Here is an 18,083-nt window from a genome sequence, read left to right as displayed (position 1 = left end):
GGGATAAAGGTCATTGAGCTAGGTGGACCCCTTCACTCCCATATCCGACACATTCAACTTTACCACCCACTATGAAAATTACCTCCTGGCTTTGCTCTTTGGAAGGGTTCCAGTATTTCGTGATTTACCTCATCTCCTTGATGATGTCTGTTCTTGAAACGGTGTGCAGAATGGCTGTTGGAATATATCTCCCCCCTCAGCATATTATATATAAAGTTAAACGTTGAACCAAAGACACTGAACCGCTCCTCCGGGCCCGAACCAACTGTTTTCTCTCAACCAAGTCTTGGAAGTTTATCTCTTCTTCCTCAGAGCTTCTTTCGGTCGCGTTTATTTGCTGGCTCAAACCAATCCAAGCAGCTCAACTTGGTTCCAGCAAGCAAGAGTTAATTTTTGGACAGTGTACTCTGATTCTTGGGTAACCAAGATAACTTCCCTGCGGATAGTTAACTACACTCTTGATAGTAGCAGCTACGTGTATATATATTGAGTTTTTCCTTTCCTGTAACTACATATACGGTAAACTCAATCTCGAAACCCTAGTGAAAATAAATATTATACTGCCATCCATGGCTCGGCTCCTCGACAGTAGATTGCTGGTCTGGATCCCCTGGCCGTGGCTGAACCTTTGCTAGTTGCTGCCGTCTTAGCTCCAGCGCCGAACCCCCATCAACTCCCACTGCACCGCTCGCCGAGTATTCAATTCTCTCAAACACACCATAACTACTGTGTACTATAACTACTGCTTATTCCTATATTCCTACCCGTTTGGTTCCTCCATCCCTAGCCCGTTACTGTCAATTCCACCGTTGACCATCACCATGTCTCTCCTGGAAGCCCGCGTCAAGGCCATTCTGTCTGGCGATACCCTCATCTTGACACATGTCACCAACCGTAGCCAGGAACGGACATTGAGCTTGGCCTATGTCTCCGCTCCGCGACTACGAAGAGAAGGCGATGAGGTAAATTATAAATTAACCATTCCTCCTATTTTCCCCTTGCCCGGAGGCCCCTGTGTGGCCTTTCATTGGCCTGCCACTCTGTCGTTGAGGGAGATCTACGCTAACATAAGAATACTGCTTTGATTTGACCTCACTCAAACAGCCATTTGCCTTCCAATCTCGAGAATTCCTCCGTGAACTGCTCGTAGGCAAGGTCATTAAGTTCCAGGTTCTCTACACCGTCCCCACCACAAAACGAGAATACGGCATCGTGAAACTTCCCAATACCCAGGAGCTTCCTGAACTCTGCGTTGCGGAAGGATGGGTCAAAGTGCGCGAGGATGCGGGCAAGCGGGAAGAATCTGAGGATACTTTGACGCTGCTGGACAAGCTGCGGGATCTTGAAAACCGTGCCCGGACAGAATCCAAGGGCGTCTGGGGGTCGACTAGCGGGGATCTCGAAACAGCCCACGAAGTGCCAGACCCAAAGGCACTGATTGAGAGCGAGAAGGGCAACCAAATTGATGCAGTTGTTGAGAGGGTACTTAGCGGCGACCGCCTGCTGGTCCGGCTGCTTGTAGCCCCACATAAACATATTCAAACTTTGGTTGCCATTGCAGGTATCCGTGCTCCGGCTACGAAACGGACGAACGCAGACGGCACAGAACAACCGGGCGAACCACTTGGAGAACAGGCTCAGCAGTTCGTGGAGCTACGGCTACTCCAGAGGAAGGTCAAGATCTCGCTGCTTGGTCTGACACTGCAAAATCAACTCGTTGCCAGCGTCCTCCATCCCAATGGCAATATCGCGAAGTTCCTTCTCGACGCTGGTCTGGCCAGGTGCGCCGACCACCACTCAACTATGATCGGAAAGGATATGGCTATTCTACGGCAGGCTGAAACCGCCGCGAAGGAAGCGCGGAAGGGATTGTTCCTGAGCCATACTGGCCCCAAAGCCGGCGCTGGTGCCGCCCAAACGGATTACGTTGTGAGTCGAGTGTTTAGCGCAGATACGATTTTCGTGCGAACGAAGACTGGAAAGGATGAGAAGCGGGTAAGCCTCAGCAGTGTCAGACAACCAAAGCTGTCCGACCCTAAGCAGGCGCCTTTCGTCGCAGAAGCCAAGGAATTTATGCGCAAGAAGCTTATTGGCAAGCATGTCAAAGTAAAAATTGACGGCAAAAGACCTGCATCGGACGGTTACGAGGAACGGGAGGTTGGTACGGTCATTTCGGGAAATACAAACATGGCATTGGCCCTCGTGCAGGCTGGCTACGCTTCCGTTATCCGGCATCGTCGTGACGATGACGACCGGTCTCCCGAGTACGATACTCTACTACAGGCAGAAGAAGCAGCTCAGAAAGAGGGCAAGGGAATGTGGTCACCCAAACCCCCAACAACCAGAGCGCTTCAGGACTACTCCGAAAATGTACAAAAAGCTAAGATTCAGGCTTCTGTTCTCCAACGGCAGAGAAAGGTGCCTGGTGTCGTCGATTTCGTAAAATCCGGCTCCCGATTCACCATCATACTCTCCAAAGACAATGCTAAGCTCACCCTGGTCCTTGCCGGTATCCGCGCACCCAGATCCGCAAGAAACCCTGGAGAGAGTGGAGAGCCTTTTGGACAAGAAGCGCACGACTTCGCCTATCGAAGATGTATGCAACGCGACGTTGAAATTGACGTCGAGACAATCGACAAGGTCGGTGGCTTCATTGGGAGTCTTTACATCAATAGAGAAAGCTTTGCCAAGATTCTCGTTGAAGAAGGCCTTGCTACCGTCCATGCCTACTCTGCCGAACAGGGAGGTCACGCTGCGGAGCTGTTCGCAGCAGAAAAGAAAGCGAAAGAGGCGCGAAAGGGCCTGTGGCATAGTTGGGATCCAAGCCAGGATCTGGAGGAGGACGAGGGTGCTACTGTAGGCGGAACCAATGACGCAGACAGTGGAGCAGACGCGCCCCAGCGAGAGAAGGACTACCGCGACGTGATGGTTACGAACATCGACGAAGACGGAAAGTTAAAGATCCAGCAAATTGGCGCCGGCACCACAGCTCTCACGGAGATGATGAGCGCGTTCCGAACCTTCCACCTCAACAAGGCCAATGACACTCCACTCAGCGGCCCTCCCAAGGCCGGAGATCTGGTCGCAGCCAAATTCACGGAGGACAACGAGTGGTACCGCGCGAAGATCCGGAGAAACGATCGGGAAGGCAAGAAGGCGGACGTCATATACATCGACTACGGCAACTACGAAACCGTGCCCTGGACCCGTCTCCGCCCGCTAACGCAGCCCCAGTTCTCCGTGCAAAAGGTTCGACCCCAAGCCACCGACGCAGTCCTGTCCTTCCTACAATTCCCCGTGTCTCCCGAGTACCTCCGCGATGCTGTAGGATACCTTGGCGAACGAACATTTGATCGCCAATTAGTTGCGAATGTCGACTACACAGCACCGGATGGTACATTGCACGTTACTCTGCTCGACCCGTCCGAATCGAAGAGTCTCGAGCACAGCATTAATGCCGATGTAATCAGTGAGGGTCTCGCGATGGTCCCGCGCAAACTTAAGGGGTGGGAGCGGTCTGCGACTGAGACGCTGAAGCATCTGGAGAAGCTGCAGGATGAGGCTAAGGAGGGGCGGAAGGGAATGTGGGAATATGGGGATCTGACGGAGGACTAAAAGTCAAAAAGATATAAGGGGGGAGGAGCTTTTCTTTAAATTAGGGTTCTGATGACTCGGGGTAGGTATGACGTATAGTTTTTTATCTGATCTTGTTTTCCATACAAATAATACACTTGGCAGATGGACCGGTGAATCATACAAATGTTTGGATTATACAAACACTTTGATTTATTTTTTCGCCTTCAAAGGGGACAGAAATGTAAAATAATAATCATACCTAGTATTTCAACAACAGAGGCAATACCTATCTTTCTATTAACTATACTCCGTTACTCCGTAGTTACTTCAGCTGTTGCCTGTTACTTTGTAGATTTGTTGTATGCATGCATGTCTATTTTATTTCATACATTCCTATTGGCATGCTTTCATTTTTTTCATACCTCGCTTGTCCAAGGTGTTAGGCTTGCCACTTGTAACATAAGTATCATCTGGCTCATTCCTCGTATGAGTCGTATCTTGCTCCTGGTAATAATTGGGCAGCCGTAGCCCGTGTAAAGTCCGTACCCGCCGACTCCGATAACTATTAGTTATTACCAATCCTTCCCGCGCTAACTATTTAACATACATACATTTTCAGCGCTGGTCTCGTCTGAAGGAGCCGCCAACGGCCAACTGCGTGGGATCTTGCTTTCAGCTGGATCCTTCGGATTCTTTCTTCTTCTTCCCCTTCTTCTCCTTTTTCTAGATTAGATTCCTCCATGTCTTTTCCTACGTCGTGTTTTGTTCTGAGATACCCCTTGAGAAGAAAGAACGTTGTTTGCGCCGTGTCTCCCTGCGTCGAAGAACGGCAGCGTTAGAATTATATATCCAATAAAACAGACCAAATATAAACCAAAAAAAGAGAAAGAAGACAGACAGACAGAAACAGAGAAGAAAATAAATATACAATAATACAAGCCTATTCACCTCGACCATGACCATGACCCTCACACGAACCCCCACCAACCGATCAAACCGAAGCCGGCGCTCGAGAAGAAGCTCGCACTCCCATCCCAAGTCGCGTCCACAATCTCAAGAGCACCCTCCTGTGAAAAAAACTGAGTCGTTCGAGGCCGCTGCTGCAAAAGCCAGCAAGGGAGAGGCCACTGAGGGCCCCGATCCGCTATTGGGTTTCCTCAATCACCTATCCCCGCAACAGTCGGAAGCCCTAGACGCTTTCAAGTCCATCTTAAAAGAGGAACAATTATATACCGAAGCGCATGGTGAAACTCCCGCAAGCCATGATGATTCTACATTACTGTACGCACTACCACCCTAATATATATATTCATCCCTCATATTAGTGTTTCCGTGTTCCAGGGGAGAAAGGAGGGGAGGGATGTGTGTTCCGTGGGGTCTTCTCAATGAGAGCTATTTTCTTCGAAGTGAAAACGCAATTGGGTTTACCTAGATCTAACTTTTTTTTTCCCGATCGTGTTTGCAAAATTAGCCGATTTCTTCGCGCGCGTAGATTCGACGTGAAGGGTGCGCTGGATCAGTTCCAGTCGACGGAAGAATGGCGCAAGACAAACCAAATCGACGCGCTATATCAGAATTTTGATATTGATTCTTATGAAGAGGCGCGCAGAGTGGTCAGTAACTTTATTTTCATTGCGTCTACCAATTTTTTTATACGGCTGCCCCCTTTGGACATAATAACTAAAAATGGAACCTCGTTCACGGAGTGACTGAGTGGCTGACGGGCCCCTTTTTCTTTCTTTACACACAGTACCCACAATGGACCGGCCGACGAGACCGCCGTGGAATTCCCATCTACGTCTTCGTAATAAAGAACCTAAACAGCAAGAACATGGCAGCCTACTCGTCCGGTGCCTCAACCAGCAAAACATCCGCAACCCACGCCTCCTCCAAAGTACCAGCACGGCTCCTCCGTCTCTTTGCGCTGTATGAGAACATGATCCGGTTTGTGCTGCCGTTGTGTAGCGAGCTAGAGCGGCCGCATCCGGAGACTCCGATTGTGAACACGACGAATATTGTGGATATTTCGGGCGTGGGACTTAAGCAGTTTTGGAATCTAAAAGGACATATGCAGGATGCAAGCGTGTTGGCGACAGCACATTATCCGGAGACTTTGGATAGAATATTTGTATGTGGAGCCCTTTCTTTTCACTCTTTAGCCGCCTTTTTCTTTTTCTTTTTCTTTTCTTTTTCTTTTTTCTTTTTCTCTTTTTTTTTTTTTTTTTTTTTTTTTTTTGGTGTGTGTGTGTTTCATTGCTATCTCAGCATGGATATCATCAGTTCCGTCCCTTGGTTGTTGGGATGGGTATTCCATCCGTCCCAAAACGGGCGTACATACAAAGACAGCCAGCCTTTTACTCCGAAGAAACCGGAAATGGGAACTTTTCTTTTTAACAAAAGAGCTGAAAGCGAAGAATACGAACTAACGTTAGAGAACAGATAATCGGAGCTCCCGCCTTCTTCCCCACCGTCTGGGGCTGGATAAAGCGCTGGTTCGACCCCGTGACAACATCAAAGATCTTCATCCTCTCCGCATCCGAAGTAAAATCCACCCTCGGCACCTTTATGGACCCCAGCAACATCCCAAAACAGTACGGCGGCGAGCTGGAGTGGAACTGGGGGGACATGCCGTCACTTGACGAGCCGGCTAAGAAACTCGCAAGCGTCTTGATGCGCGTTGGAGAAAGGGGGACTAATGATGTCTCCGCTGCAGACCTATCTGTGCCTGTGACGGGGGATACAAGGACGGATTTTGTCAACGGGCCCGTTGCGTGGAATGAAGAGACGGTGGAGATTATGGGGAGTCTGGACGGGGTTGATCGGAGGAGGACTCTTACGATATCGCGGGCGAAACATGGCCGGGGTACCGATGCCAGTGCTGGGGTTAGTACTGCGGGGAGTGAAGCACTTGCGGAGAAAGAGGTAGTGATAAATGGAGACGGGAGGGGCGGCGTAAACATGGATGCGGTCACGGCAGGCCTTGCGGCTTTGGAAGTGGACAATGAAAAAGTTCCTGAGCCCGCATCTGCAGCTGCTGATAAAGGGTCGCCAATTCCGACCACTGCATGAGGATCCTTCAAGCCCTTGTTTAACTCAGCGTCGTTGCGTGCAGGGGTGAGCTGCATTTCTTTTGTCTTTCGGCATGCTTACGGTGCTTCTAATATCTTACCCTTTTTCTTTTTTCTTTTTGGATCTTGCCTTTACATAGCATCAGAGCTTTGACGACCTTATTTCTTGCTTCTTTGCTTCCTTTGCTTTCTTAGATTCATTGGGGTTGATTGGTTTTTGACCTTTTAGGTGTTTGTGTGCGGTAATTTCAGCTTGTATGACTCTGTACATGCCTGTACCGTTGATTGCCTGAGATAGAAGTATATATACGTGTATGTATATGGATGCATGTTATATTGGTTGACCAGGCCTTTTGTTTATCCATAAAGTTCCTTTTTTACTTATTCTAGTAATGATTATCTTCCAGCCCTATTATTCAATTCATACTATCCACTTGATCTAATATTTGTTTAGATCCTTTTTGACGACTCCCTCTTTTCGTAGCTTCAGTTTTTAAGATGAATGTAGCAGAGAACAGAGAGGATAGGTATATGCAGAAACCCATTGATACGTAGCACAAACTCCGATCCGTTTAATTAATTGAGTACTTGGACTTTTTGGGCTACAAACTTCCCTGGACACTATTCCCTCCTACCTATTGCTTCTCCGTTGTGCTTCAGTCCCGCCCGTCATCTCTCTATATACATATGGCGTATACGCTGTAGATTTAGAAGATCTAAGGTTTCAACCCAACCGAGGTTGTAGGATATCCACTAGTATCGAAGAGGAAAGGTCTCCTTTCCTTAGCGTGCCAAGTAAATAAAATTGTGGCAGAATGTACGCTAGCTTCTTTGGGTCTGGCCCGGCCCCAAGTTCCGAATCAGGAAAGCGGTGACAGCCCCTGTGCTCCTGCCATTCCCAGCTTCACCCCGTGCTCGATTTCTTATTTCTCTCCCCTTTCCCAAGTTTCCCGTTTCATCTCCATCCCCTTACATATCTTGCAGCTCGATACTCCATCCAATTCGGACAATTGGGCAAGATCCCATCCTTCTACCCACGTATACCACTGCTATGGCTGACGCCCCCTTACCTAGAAAGCGAGGTCGTCCTCCAAAGCTAGACGCTACAGGAAACCCCGTGAAGAAACTCTCGCCCCCAGCTGGACCTCCAAGAAAGAGAGGTAGACCACGCAAGAACCCCAGCGAGCCTCCTAAACCAGCCCCTACCGGTCCAAAGAGAGGGCGTGGCCGGCCAAGGAAAGATGATCCAACCGCTCCTAGCAAAAAACCGCGACTGAACTCTGATATACCTACTACCACCACTGCCACAACTGCCGCGCCGTCAAAACGCGGCAGACCCAGGAAAGTAACTACAGATGCTGCATCCGAAGATATCAATGGCACGGTGGAGAGCTCATCTGGCTTCCCCCTGGATAAAATAATCGGTATCTACTCACTGGAGTGCAAGGAGGTGGAGGAGAATTGGCCAAACGAGGCGGAAGAGATGGAGCTTACGATTACAAGGACGTCAGAAAGCCCCCTGGGATTGATTGGTGGATTCAATCTGGGCATCCTTGAGGGCACGATGCTGTTCGCTGCAGACAAGCCCACGCTGAAGAAATTCCGCGCCGTGATGAGTAAGAGTGGTGCAGCAGGCAATGTCGATGAAGAAGCGGAGGCGAGCAGCAGTGGGAACGGAGGCGATCTCCCCCACGCGACGCAATCCGCTCCAGTGAAGGATCGCCGCGTTTACTTTAGCTGGCGTGGTAGATCGACGAGCGAAGGGGAAATTCATTCAGAGGAAGGCACGACGTCGCAAGATGGTTACATCGAGTTCACGACCAATGAAGCCATTACCTTCAATGGTGTGGCGGGCTTCCCTGCTCTTGGGAGCAGTTGCAAATTCAAGGGGACGAAGATTGACAATGACGCTGCTGACGCGCCGCAGCCGTGGACTACGTTCTCTAGAGAAGCTGCTGAGAAAGAGGCTGTGGACAGATGGGGGTGATAGGCAAAGAAGAAGGATTCACGAAAAACGACGCTTCTTATTCCTTGTTTTTTCTTTTTTTTTTTTTTTTTTTTTTTTTTTTTTTTTTCCCTGACATGGATGGAGGCTTTGGGCTTGTTTTTCTTTTTGTATAGCCTTTCAAAATTTTTTCTTTGCCTCCCCCCCCCCCCCCCCCCCCCCCAACCCCCGCCAGATGTAGTTTTCAGCTTCGGAATTTCACATTTTCGCCAGCAAGTGATGGAAGGAAGACGGTTTCAATTTTCGGTCCAAGACTGTGGCGGTATGGAGGGGATGGGCGAGAGGACCAGCACGAGCGGGAAAGGGAACGGGACGGATGGGATGGGACAGCAAAAGAGCGATGGAGATAAAAGATGCCAGTACCCACCCCAGGTTCCGCGCAGGCTACAATTGTATTCTAATTTCAGGCAGCTCCTTCTTACAGTTTAATTTTTATTTCTATTTCGGCTATTTGGCATTTACAACATCTTATCGTTTTTATTTATTTTCTTCTTTTTTATTCCTTTACTTTTATTTTTTTCTTTTTAACTATCTGGATGAAATTGGAACGGAAACGGCATAATCGTGGGATCACTATCAATAGGGTTGGTTGGGCGGATAATCTATCTTTAATACCGGCCATTATCATTATTGATAGGGGTTTAGATATATTTATTTTTAGCTATGGGTTTGAACTTTGGGGCTTTTGCTGCCCTGCCGTCGATGAAATATGGAGGTTGTTTTTGATCTATTTTTATCTCCTCTCAATTATTTGACAGTTTTCCTCGCTGGTTCTCCTGTCGCTTAGCGTGATTCTAGTCTGCATGTCAATCGTCTTATCTTATGATGTACAATTTATATTTTGTAGTTATACCGAATAATGGCATAGCTAGCTCTCCATTGCGTGCTGAGCGCAGATGTACTACTGTACATACATATACATCTGTACTGCTAGAACTCGGTCTCATTCATTAATAATCAACAACAGGTCCCGCAAATGGAATTTTGACATCTGAAAGCGCTTTCACGCTGAAATGCCTTCAAAAAGAGTACATGTTCATTGCTTGAAAGATTGCAAAATATACAAAATCATTAATATACCAAAATACAAAAATGGAACGGAAAAGGGGGGTATTTATATAGAAACCGTTAGAACCATAATGAAAAAAGAAGAAAAAAAAACCTTCTATTCGAGCTGGTGTCGCACTTCCGGTGCAGGCAGTTCTACATAGGTTCGTTCTGGCATCAGCTCCTGTCGCTGGCGGGCGTCAATGTCATGCATTTCATGAATCATAGGCTCCGTGTCACCACCACCCCCATCAAAGGGTGATGGTGGCTCCGGGTCAGCCTTATCTGCGACCGTCTCCGTTGTTTCCGCCGCCCGTTTCCGCTTAGACCTCCAGACAAACAGTACGATGATAACAACGACAAGCACGCCGCCAACGCCGCCAATAACACCGCCGACAATCGTTCCTGTCGACGTCTTTGAGTCGGAGTCTTCATCAGAGTCGCTGTTGTCGTCTCCTGGTTGTGGTTGTGCGGTTCCGCTCTCTGTCGCTGTGGTTTGTGGACCTGTGGTCTCGGTACCGGTAATCCCCGTAGCAGAGGGACCCCGGATCGCCAATAAAACCGAGTCGTCGACCCAGGAAATCGTCATGGTTTCCGTAATCTGGTCCGCATCGATCGTGACATCGGTCAGAGAGCCGATGGTGAACATCGTCTCAGCGCCTGAGGAGGCTGAATGGGTACATTTGTAATCCGCGATGGAGAGACCGGGCCAAGTTCTAGTGTGGCAGTGCGGGTCTTGGTCGCCGGTACACAGCATCACAAACGGATCATTGGAATAGGCGCGAAGTGATGAGGTTTCTGCGAGCTGAGAGCTGCCGTAGCAGGTGCTGATAAACGTGCAATGCGTGGTGGTGGACACCGTCGGACAGCAGCCCATCATTGGGGGGAAGTTGGCGTTGGAGGAATGGAAGACGCAGGCATTGCTATTGTAGCAAGCCAGACGGGATTCTGTATATATATATATATGGGTCATTTAGTTCGATTATAAACGGTCTTACTGTAGAGTTTTGATTCTGGAGAGGAAATCTGACGCTTGGAGCCTGCAAAGTAACCACAGACTGAAGCTGGCGCCTCTGTAGTGGTCGCCCGACGAACCAGTTTGCGAGCGCGTCCACCATCTACGGGGGGAACCTTCGTTGTTTCTGGGATTTTGAACGGGGCGTTTTGCTTGTTGCTGGCAATTGTCGCAGTGGGAGAGGTGAAGGCGACGGCGTTGGCCGCAACCGCGAAGTAGAGAAGATACCACCACATCGTGCGCCCGGGCCGTTTGCTGGCGACACCTGAAGAAAAGCAGGATCTTGACTTTTGTAGGTTCGCGATCGATTGATCTCTTTACTTTGTAGGTGCAGGGTTTTGGCCCCTGAGAGATTAAGCTATCTAGCGCCTTGGCCGGAGGGAGATTTCAGCCTAGAGGGCTCCATGAAAACGAAGTTCAATTTGATGATAATTACCGACCTCCTTGAGGAAAGTTATGATGTATGTAAAGAATAATATCTCTAGGGCTTCTAGATGCAAATGTGTCAACAATGCATTTAAATAAAATAATACAGCAAAGAACAAGATTAAATATAAATAATAGAAGATCCAAGCACTTCGAGACATAAGGAAAGTTTGTTGTTCTCGTTTTCTTCAATATGTAAAATAATATACAGCCATGTTCTCTATATAGAGGATTGGTTTGAGAAACAGCGTGGTTGGGGAGGAATATTTTCTTGGTCTACTAAGTGAGTTTCACTTGATATTTATTTTGCGTGGTTTTATCGTTTTCATTTCAAGACTTCCATTTCATATCCACTTGTTTCTGTCGGGCCTATGAAAAAAGGAAAGATAATTCACCGGTTAGCATTGGGTTGACGGTGATAGCAAGCATAAAACTATAGCCAGGGGTGGGAAAAGAAGAGTGAGCGACTTACCAGAGGAGCCAGCATCGCAACACCAACCGCCAGCGCAACAACGGTCAGCACCAACTGTACCTTCGAGAATCCCTTGCCCAAAATATCAAAGGCCTGGCTAGGAGTGATCCTCGTGCCAAATATATCCAGTCCATAGGCGAAAACAAGGCTAGTACTTTCTAGCAAAGTCGGGCTCGATTCAATATCGCGAACACCAATAACCTCGCGCGAGTGCGTGAGGAACCATCTGCCATCAAAGTCTAGGAAAGCGCCATATTGTATGAGACCCTCCTCCACCTCTTTCGCCGTTGGCGGGCGACCCATTGGACGTCGGGGGTCTAGGAGTTGGCGCGGGATACCGATGATGCTGTTAGAGGCTGGCAGGGCGCAAAGTAACTGTTTGGTTGTTATACCTTGGCGGGTCTGAGAGACAGCCATGCTTGAGATGGGTTCGGGGATTATGTAGGCCTGAGAGATTACGTGAGGCCGGGGAATACCGGAGTCTGTATGGATGCTGGAGTAATTTGCAGCGTCACCTAGAGGGCCGCGGTCATTGGGGTTAGGGGACTCGTAGAGTTCGGAGATCACCAGCTGGTAGCCCTTTGATTCCGAACTATTGGTTACATCAGCCCAGAGAGAGTAAGTGAACCAATTTTCGGAAAGAGCTGTGGCAATGGGTTGGCTGGTATCGACGCCCGGTTGGGTGATGGAGTGAAGGACCTGTCCAGATATAGCATCGAGGAGATAGAAGCTAGCCGTCGAATCCCCAGCGGCGGTGATGAGAGCAAGGTTCGGGTTCAAATATTTGTAAAGAACAGACCGGTCCCCTAACACCTTTCCAATCGATGCAACTGGGTCGTGAGACGGGCGGGCTATAGCATTAATAAGTTTCTCGCCTTGAGCAGGTAAAAATTCCCAAAGGGGCACCTTGGGACTCGCTGAGTTCCAGCCGAGTACTCGACCTTCGTTGAGCGTTACAACGAATGTGTTGCTGTCCAAAGGTACTGAGGATAGATCGGGAACACCACCAGCTTGGACGCGAACGGGAACTGGATTCCCAGCATTGGGTATCAATGCTATGGATTCAAGGGTTTCAGAAGGATTGCCGCGTTCGATAACCTCTCCTGACGAGACATTGACCTTAACAAAGCTGCCGTCTTCGACATATACTGTCGCGACAGAATGAACAGCACTGATCGCTTTCACCTTCCAGTCAACATCGAGGGATTCGACGGCCTTTGTTTTCCATGAAATTTTGCCCTTATTCGCGTAGTCTATGGCCAGGACGTAACCTTTCCGTGTAGCGACAACCACTAATTTCCCCAAGCCGAAGCTGTTTAAATCTGAACTATCGCTCGTCATAAAACTCGATAGGATGCGAACAGGTAATTCGCGGAGCCAGGTAGGCAAACCCTCCAGATCCTCCGCATGCCGTTTCAGGCGATGGATATATGCTCCCACTAACGATTCATGGCCCTCAACTTCCAGCGCTTGGGCAAGCTTCTCCCCACCATTGACATCAGCCCAGGATGCCGCTACAACTTCAGTCAGAGTCTCTGGTCTGTTCCATACAATCTCGCCGTTTCGAACAAGCATCCAGTCGCCAGACTCCAAAACCTGGGCAAATCGGACGGCATATGTAGAGCCACGGGCAACGACTTCGGAAACCGCGTGGCGCGCATTTTCAGTGATTAATTTACTCGGAGCCCATCTAGCAAGGATCCCATGAGAGACAGAAGAGACCACACTGATATCGGTTTTCGTGACGCGAGTAAAGTAGACGTTGGCATCCTTTGTACTCGTTGCGAAAACAGAGCTTTCCCCAACGATTGGAAGCTGGTAAGCTCTGGATATTGTTGCGGATTTAATGTCCGTGTGATATACCTCTGCCCATGATTTGGATTTTGTCGAATAATGGACGAGGAAATGCGGTTCGGCATTGAGGGCACGAGGAGCGTGGAATTCGACCTTCTCGATATCTTCGCCGCTGTTGTTTTCAACATCTAGGGAATGGATGTGTTTGGTCCCAATTACATTTATTTTCACAGTCTTCCACGTACTATCCGCCCATACAATCAACGGAGATATCGAATTGGCTCCGACGAAGACAATAGATTCGGTAGAAGAAACCTCTCCCTCCGAGCTCAGGGTATACTGGTTAGTCTGGTGTCCCGTCTTCAAATCTAGCGTAGTAACTCTGATTTTATATCCCTTCCGCATCGCAGATTGCAAGGAAATATAGTAAACAGCCGTTTGGGAACTCGACACTTGGAATGGGATGTCATCACTTTAGGGGAAGGACAAAGCAGTCAGCGAGAATCCGAAAACAATCTCCACTAGGCAAAAACCCCCCAATACCACTGAATAATAATAAACACACCTATCGTCTTTGTATTCCCACTTAGCATTTCCCGATGCGCCATCAAGCCGTCTAACAATGCCCGGTTTCTCTCCAAAAAGCACTATTGAATCCTTCATAGCCTGCTTCTGGTCCACGGACTCATCCAGGGCAAGGGTCTCCAAATCGATAACCGGACCATCGTGAAACTCATTCTCCCACGCTAGCTTCCCATCCAATGCGCCCCATGAAGCCACCTTACCACCAATTGCGCTGACCACTGTATCCTCACCTTCAACACCTCTTAGCAACAATGGTAGTCGAAGCTCATCATACGTCGCGGCGGCTGTTGCCAGGTTCTGCCGCCAGACAATCGCGCCATCTTTCGGATTTACGGCGCCCAGGACATATTTTTCGGAAAGCGTGTAGAGTAATGAGGCATCGGAGGAGGTGCTGGGTTTGTGGAAGAAAGTCGAGTGTTCCTGGGGAGTTCCAAGCAAGGCGTGGTGGTAATCGATGAGGTAGGCTTCGTCCGCGAAAATTGCCAGGGAAGACGGCACGGCAGAGGCCAGCAGGATGAGGGCTGCTTGAAGCCGCATTATTTCGTCTGCTTTGCAGCTATCATTGGGAGAGGGTGAGGATGGTGAGGGAGGGTGATATGTGGTGTTCTGGAGGCTGAGGTGTCAGCAGCTTAAAGAAGGCCGAAGAGCGATGATGCAAAGCTCCTTGGCGTGGTCAGGCAAAATATATATCCATCAGAACAAGAATCTCGCATGGTTTCTCGACGAATCGAAAATTTTGTTACAAGTGTTCAAGATGAATTACATTTCGCAATTATATTTAAATTCGTTTTCTTCCTTATCTAGTACATAATGACTTCGAGTATTATTCAACAGTGGATAAGCGCAAAAACAGATCACGATGCAAATTTACTTGAGCCGATTATGCAGCAAAGAGAATCTTGTTCCCCATCTCAATAGCTTCCTTCTCACCTTGAGACATGCCCTCCTGAACCTGCCATGGCGCAGCTCCCATTCCCATAGCCTGTAACCCATCATGGCTTAACTTTGTCCAATCCACCGTCCCAGCAAAGCCAAACTCACCTGGTCCCCCAGCGTTCGGAAAGTCCCACGGTGGAGAATATACCAAAGCAGCTTGGCGCTGCTTCTCGAGGTACCTTGCGTTCATCTCGCACAGCGGGGTTGCAGGAATGTACAACACGCTCGAATCACCTTTACCTCGATGTTCCTTGTCAACGGAATGAAGAGAATCGCAGTGCCACGCAACATAATCACCCGGCTCAACTGGAGGAACGGATACCATGGTAGTGGAAAGTTCCAGATGCGGGTGAGTGTGATCCGAGTACTCCTGACAAGCTCCAGGAACTGAGCCTGGGAATGAAGCATCTAGCAGAGGATCCGATGTCTGGACATTAAAGAATGGGCGGAGAATCGTGTAGGCGGTACTATGTTTTAACATTGGGCATATATGCAACGTCCCCTCTCCTGGTCCCGTGTCGGACATTGATAGCCATCCTTGGAAAAATCGTAACATGGAACAGGCACCAGCTCCGTTGTACAGATTCATTTTCGCGTGAATGCGATGCCGTGCATCAAAGGGGTCGTACTCCTCCCACGAACCATCCAGTATCTTCCGATAAACCTTAGAGTATTCAGGATCCTCCCACCTTTCGAGAGATCCTCCATCGGCGTGTGGGCCTAGAGCAAACTTGGCATCGCCTGGGTCTCGGATGCGAAATCGATCAGCGTAAGAAAGAGGGTAGGTTCTGGAGAGCTGGGTCTGAGGATCCGAGGAATGCCAAATTCCTTGTAGAAAGCGTTGGGTTTGAAGGACATTGGGATGCGCTCTAGCTGTGACTTGTGAAGGTGACCAGTAAAGCTCATAAACGGCGGGAGAGTCAGGGGGAAATGCTTTCACCGTACTTCGATTGGCAGAGATATATTCCCTTGCCTCTTGTTTTAGGTCAAGGGCCGTTGATTTCGGCAAAACTCCTCTGACTACTACGCATCCACGCCGACGAATCTCGTCCAGCTTACCAGGGCCAACCTCGCCTGATAGAACTTCTGAGTAATCGATTGATGGTATAACCTGCGGTCGCAAAGCGTGGTCAATCGTCTGGTCGTCTAATTGCCCGAGAGTTCATTTCTCACGCATTAATAAGCGTCATACGTACGTCGCTGCCAGCTTTCCGAATCTCTTCCACTTCATGCTCCAGGCTGGCTAGTAATCTAAACCAGCTCTTCGTCAACGCAGCTCCATTCGGCTGGAAGAGGCTTAATTTCAGGTCTTCAAACCGCCTTGGGAGGGGCTCTGGCTTATAATCCGACCTCAAGCTCGGGAAAACGGACGATATGTCCCCCTCGGCCTTGGTGGGCTGAGATGAGGTGGAAGAAGCACGAGTTGTAGTTCGGATAGAAGATCGAATAGCAGTTCGAATGCCCGTTCGGGGTATAACTTTCAGGAGAGCCATGCTCGTGAGAGACGGTAAATTTGGGGTTTAGATAATAAATTCGTAGTAGGCAAAATGAAATCACTTATCCGCAATGATGATAGGAAATATCTCTAGATAGATATTTTGGCCGAAACCCGAGAAATGCTGGAGTATCAAGTTGATGCCTGGCTGTAAAGAACAATCCCCCACTTCACTCCACGCACCACGATCGATAACTGCGATCCGTGGCATAATATATAGATTCCCGTGAACCATCGTAATTCATGATAAATCTTGGTTTCAATCGTCGGCTCAGCGGAACCTTGGAGAGGATGGGGCGGTGGCGGAGACACGTGATCCACCCCACATGTAGGCCTGGAATCTGGTATATTTTATGATATTTTGTTTTATTATTAACAGCGTAGGTATTCAGAAAAATCAACCACTAAATAAATAAGGCAAAAACACACATACTGAAAAACGTAGTGCTGAAAGCAGTGTATTTTTAAGTCTTAAATAATCACATTGCTTATTAGAAAACGTAGGAGGCAATATAAAGTAAATAGATATAACTCAAGTTTAAAACTACCTGTTAGATTTGGGTATGCTGACCTATGGTTTGCCTGTTGTTTAGTTCGAATCTAATAAGATAAGAAGAATAGTCTTGTTTATTTTTTTATATCGTAACATAGATACTACGTAAAGAACCAAAAAAAATAAAAACTGGCTCTAACTTTATTACTTGAACCAAACATTTTTACTTGAACTAGCTGAAATAACAGTAACTAAATAATCCAAATAGCCCCAGATGAGGGAGACTCAGATAACGAGATGAACAATAGAGATGTTATTACGCAAAATTCAGATTTTTATTTATTTATTTTTCAATACAGATTTTATACAAGAGCAACAATCTTTACTATAAGTAGGGTGGGTCTGTTGCTGCCCGTTATTACTCGCTATTACTCGCGATGCTCCTTTCCTTCGCAATAATCCATTATGCATGTTACCGGGTTCTTGAGAATGAATGGATCGCAGATTGTTGTGGAGGGTCCGAGGTTTCACGGCTGCCCGTACGTACGGACGTAGGCATCTAATAAAAGCCGCTATCTGTAGTTTAGGAGGATAGCTTCCCGTCTTAGATCCGGAGACGGGTGGTGCCACTGTGAAACCAATCTCGAGAGTGACTGGTGCGGGTTCTGGTAAGAGTCAAACAGCTTAGAGTCTGACACGACATATTCTAATTTATTAATGAATCATGGCGAACATGCAAACGTATAAATCTTTGCTTTGTCAAATTGTTACTGCAAAATGGCTGTTTGTCTCCTTGCAAATCTTGCTCTCCGTCCCGAAGCACGGGGGATTGTAGACCAATACTCCGCTTCCTCCCGTATTTCAGCAAACAGATGTCACGGAATGAATGGTCGCAGCTAGAGAGGATGTTCGAATTTGCGGAGAAAGAGGTCGGCGAAATTGGCATCGTCTGCCCAGGGGCCGGCGTTTATGAACGAGTACGTGGAAAACTTCAATGTTGCGGCCTCGTTATTGCATTTTTCCTGTCTTTAGTACGTGCTCATATAGCCTCCTCAGCAATCCTCGAACATCTAGTACCCACCAGGGTCGCCCGAGAGCAACCACTTACAACTCGGGTCAAGGGATAGTGTTCTTGATATCAACCTGACCCACCCTATCCGAACGACCTAGC

At 48.2% G+C, this 18,083-nt stretch overlaps 7 protein-coding genes across 7 annotated transcripts; 4 read left to right on the top strand and 3 right to left on the bottom strand.

The window, feature by feature from the left end:
- The first annotated feature begins 100 nt into the window (after window positions 1-100).
- BDBG_01235 (transcription factor) lies at window positions 101-3,970 on the top strand. The gene is made up of 2 exons (XM_002628281.2): window positions 101-962; window positions 1,105-3,970. Exons 1-2 carry the CDS (start codon window positions 822-824, stop codon window positions 3,613-3,615), a joined length of 2,652 nt encoding a protein of 883 aa, XP_002628327.1. The 5' UTR covers window positions 101-821; the 3' UTR covers window positions 3,616-3,970.
- An 8-nt stretch (window positions 3,971-3,978) lies between these two features.
- On the top strand, window positions 3,979-7,112 carry BDBG_01234 (phosphatidylinositol transporter). Its single transcript, XM_031720255.1, has 4 exons — window positions 3,979-4,857; window positions 5,048-5,189; window positions 5,327-5,704; window positions 6,016-7,112. The coding sequence occupies exons 1-4, from the start codon at window positions 4,532-4,534 to the stop codon at window positions 6,643-6,645; spliced, it is 1,476 nt and encodes a 491-aa protein (XP_031576349.1). The 5' UTR covers window positions 3,979-4,531; the 3' UTR covers window positions 6,646-7,112.
- A 429-nt stretch (window positions 7,113-7,541) lies between these two features.
- On the top strand, window positions 7,542-11,281 carry BDBG_01233 (uncharacterized protein). Its single transcript, XM_031720254.1, has one exon. The coding sequence runs from the start codon at window positions 7,696-7,698 to the stop codon at window positions 8,629-8,631; it is 936 nt and encodes a 311-aa protein (XP_031576348.1). The 5' UTR covers window positions 7,542-7,695; the 3' UTR covers window positions 8,632-11,281.
- Window positions 9,815-10,947, bottom strand: BDBG_01232 (uncharacterized protein; the record flags this gene model as incomplete). The annotated part of the gene is made up of 2 exons (XM_002628278.2): window positions 9,815-10,644; window positions 10,695-10,947. The coding sequence occupies 2 exons, from the start codon at window positions 10,945-10,947 to the stop codon at window positions 9,815-9,817; spliced, it is 1,083 nt and encodes a 360-aa protein (XP_002628324.1).
- Window positions 11,282-11,467: 186 nt separating the features above from the next.
- BDBG_01231 (DUF1620 domain-containing protein) lies at window positions 11,468-14,525 on the bottom strand (the record flags this gene model as incomplete). Its single annotated transcript, XM_002628277.1, has 3 exons — window positions 11,468-11,506; window positions 11,610-13,875; window positions 13,969-14,525. The coding sequence occupies 3 exons, from the start codon at window positions 14,523-14,525 to the stop codon at window positions 11,468-11,470; spliced, it is 2,862 nt and encodes a 953-aa protein (XP_002628323.1).
- A 343-nt stretch (window positions 14,526-14,868) lies between these two features.
- BDBG_01230 (DUF1479 domain-containing protein) lies at window positions 14,869-16,417 on the bottom strand (the record flags this gene model as incomplete). The annotated part of the gene is made up of 2 exons (XM_002628276.2): window positions 14,869-16,035; window positions 16,121-16,417. 2 exons carry the CDS (start codon window positions 16,415-16,417, stop codon window positions 14,869-14,871), a joined length of 1,464 nt encoding a protein of 487 aa, XP_002628322.1.
- A 1,367-nt stretch (window positions 16,418-17,784) lies between these two features.
- Window positions 17,785-18,082, top strand: BDBG_16326 (3-hydroxybutyrate dehydrogenase; the record flags this gene model as incomplete). The annotated part of the gene is made up of 2 exons (XM_031724302.1): window positions 17,785-17,889; window positions 17,987-18,082. 2 exons carry the CDS (start codon window positions 17,785-17,787, stop codon window positions 18,080-18,082), a joined length of 201 nt encoding a protein of 66 aa, XP_031576347.1.
- Window position 18,083: the final 1 nt, after the last annotated feature.

The sequence above is a fragment of the Blastomyces gilchristii genome (genome assembly GCF_000003855.2).
Source record: "Blastomyces gilchristii SLH14081 genomic scaffold supercont1.2, whole genome shotgun sequence".
In the NCBI taxonomy this organism is placed as follows: domain Eukaryota; kingdom Fungi; phylum Ascomycota; class Eurotiomycetes; order Onygenales; family Ajellomycetaceae; genus Blastomyces; species Blastomyces gilchristii.
The sequence above is the reverse complement of the archived record's forward strand: the minus strand, read 5'-3'. Positions and strand labels throughout refer to the sequence as shown.

What these genes read in the sequence shown, in the direction of transcription:
- BDBG_01235 (XM_002628281.2), top strand. Translation starts at nt 822, where the DNA reads ATGTCTCTCCTGGAAGCCCGCGTCAAGGCCATTCTGTCTGGCGATACC. An exon ending in TACGAAGAGAAGGCGATGAG is followed by an intron (nt 963 to 1,104) that starts GTAAATTATAAA and finishes TCACTCAAACAG; the next exon opens with CCATTTGCCTTCCAATCTCG.
- BDBG_01234 (XM_031720255.1), top strand. Translation starts at nt 4,532, where the DNA reads ATGACCATGACCCTCACACGAACCCCCACCAACCGATCAAACCGAAGC. An exon ending in ATGAAGAGGCGCGCAGAGTG is followed by an intron (nt 5,190 to 5,326) that starts GTCAGTAACTTT and finishes CTTTACACACAG; the next exon opens with TACCCACAATGGACCGGCCG. An exon ending in AGACTTTGGATAGAATATTT is followed by an intron (nt 5,705 to 6,015) that starts GTATGTGGAGCC and finishes GTTAGAGAACAG; the next exon opens with ATAATCGGAGCTCCCGCCTT.
- BDBG_01233 (XM_031720254.1), top strand. Translation starts at nt 7,696, where the DNA reads ATGGCTGACGCCCCCTTACCTAGAAAGCGAGGTCGTCCTCCAAAGCTA.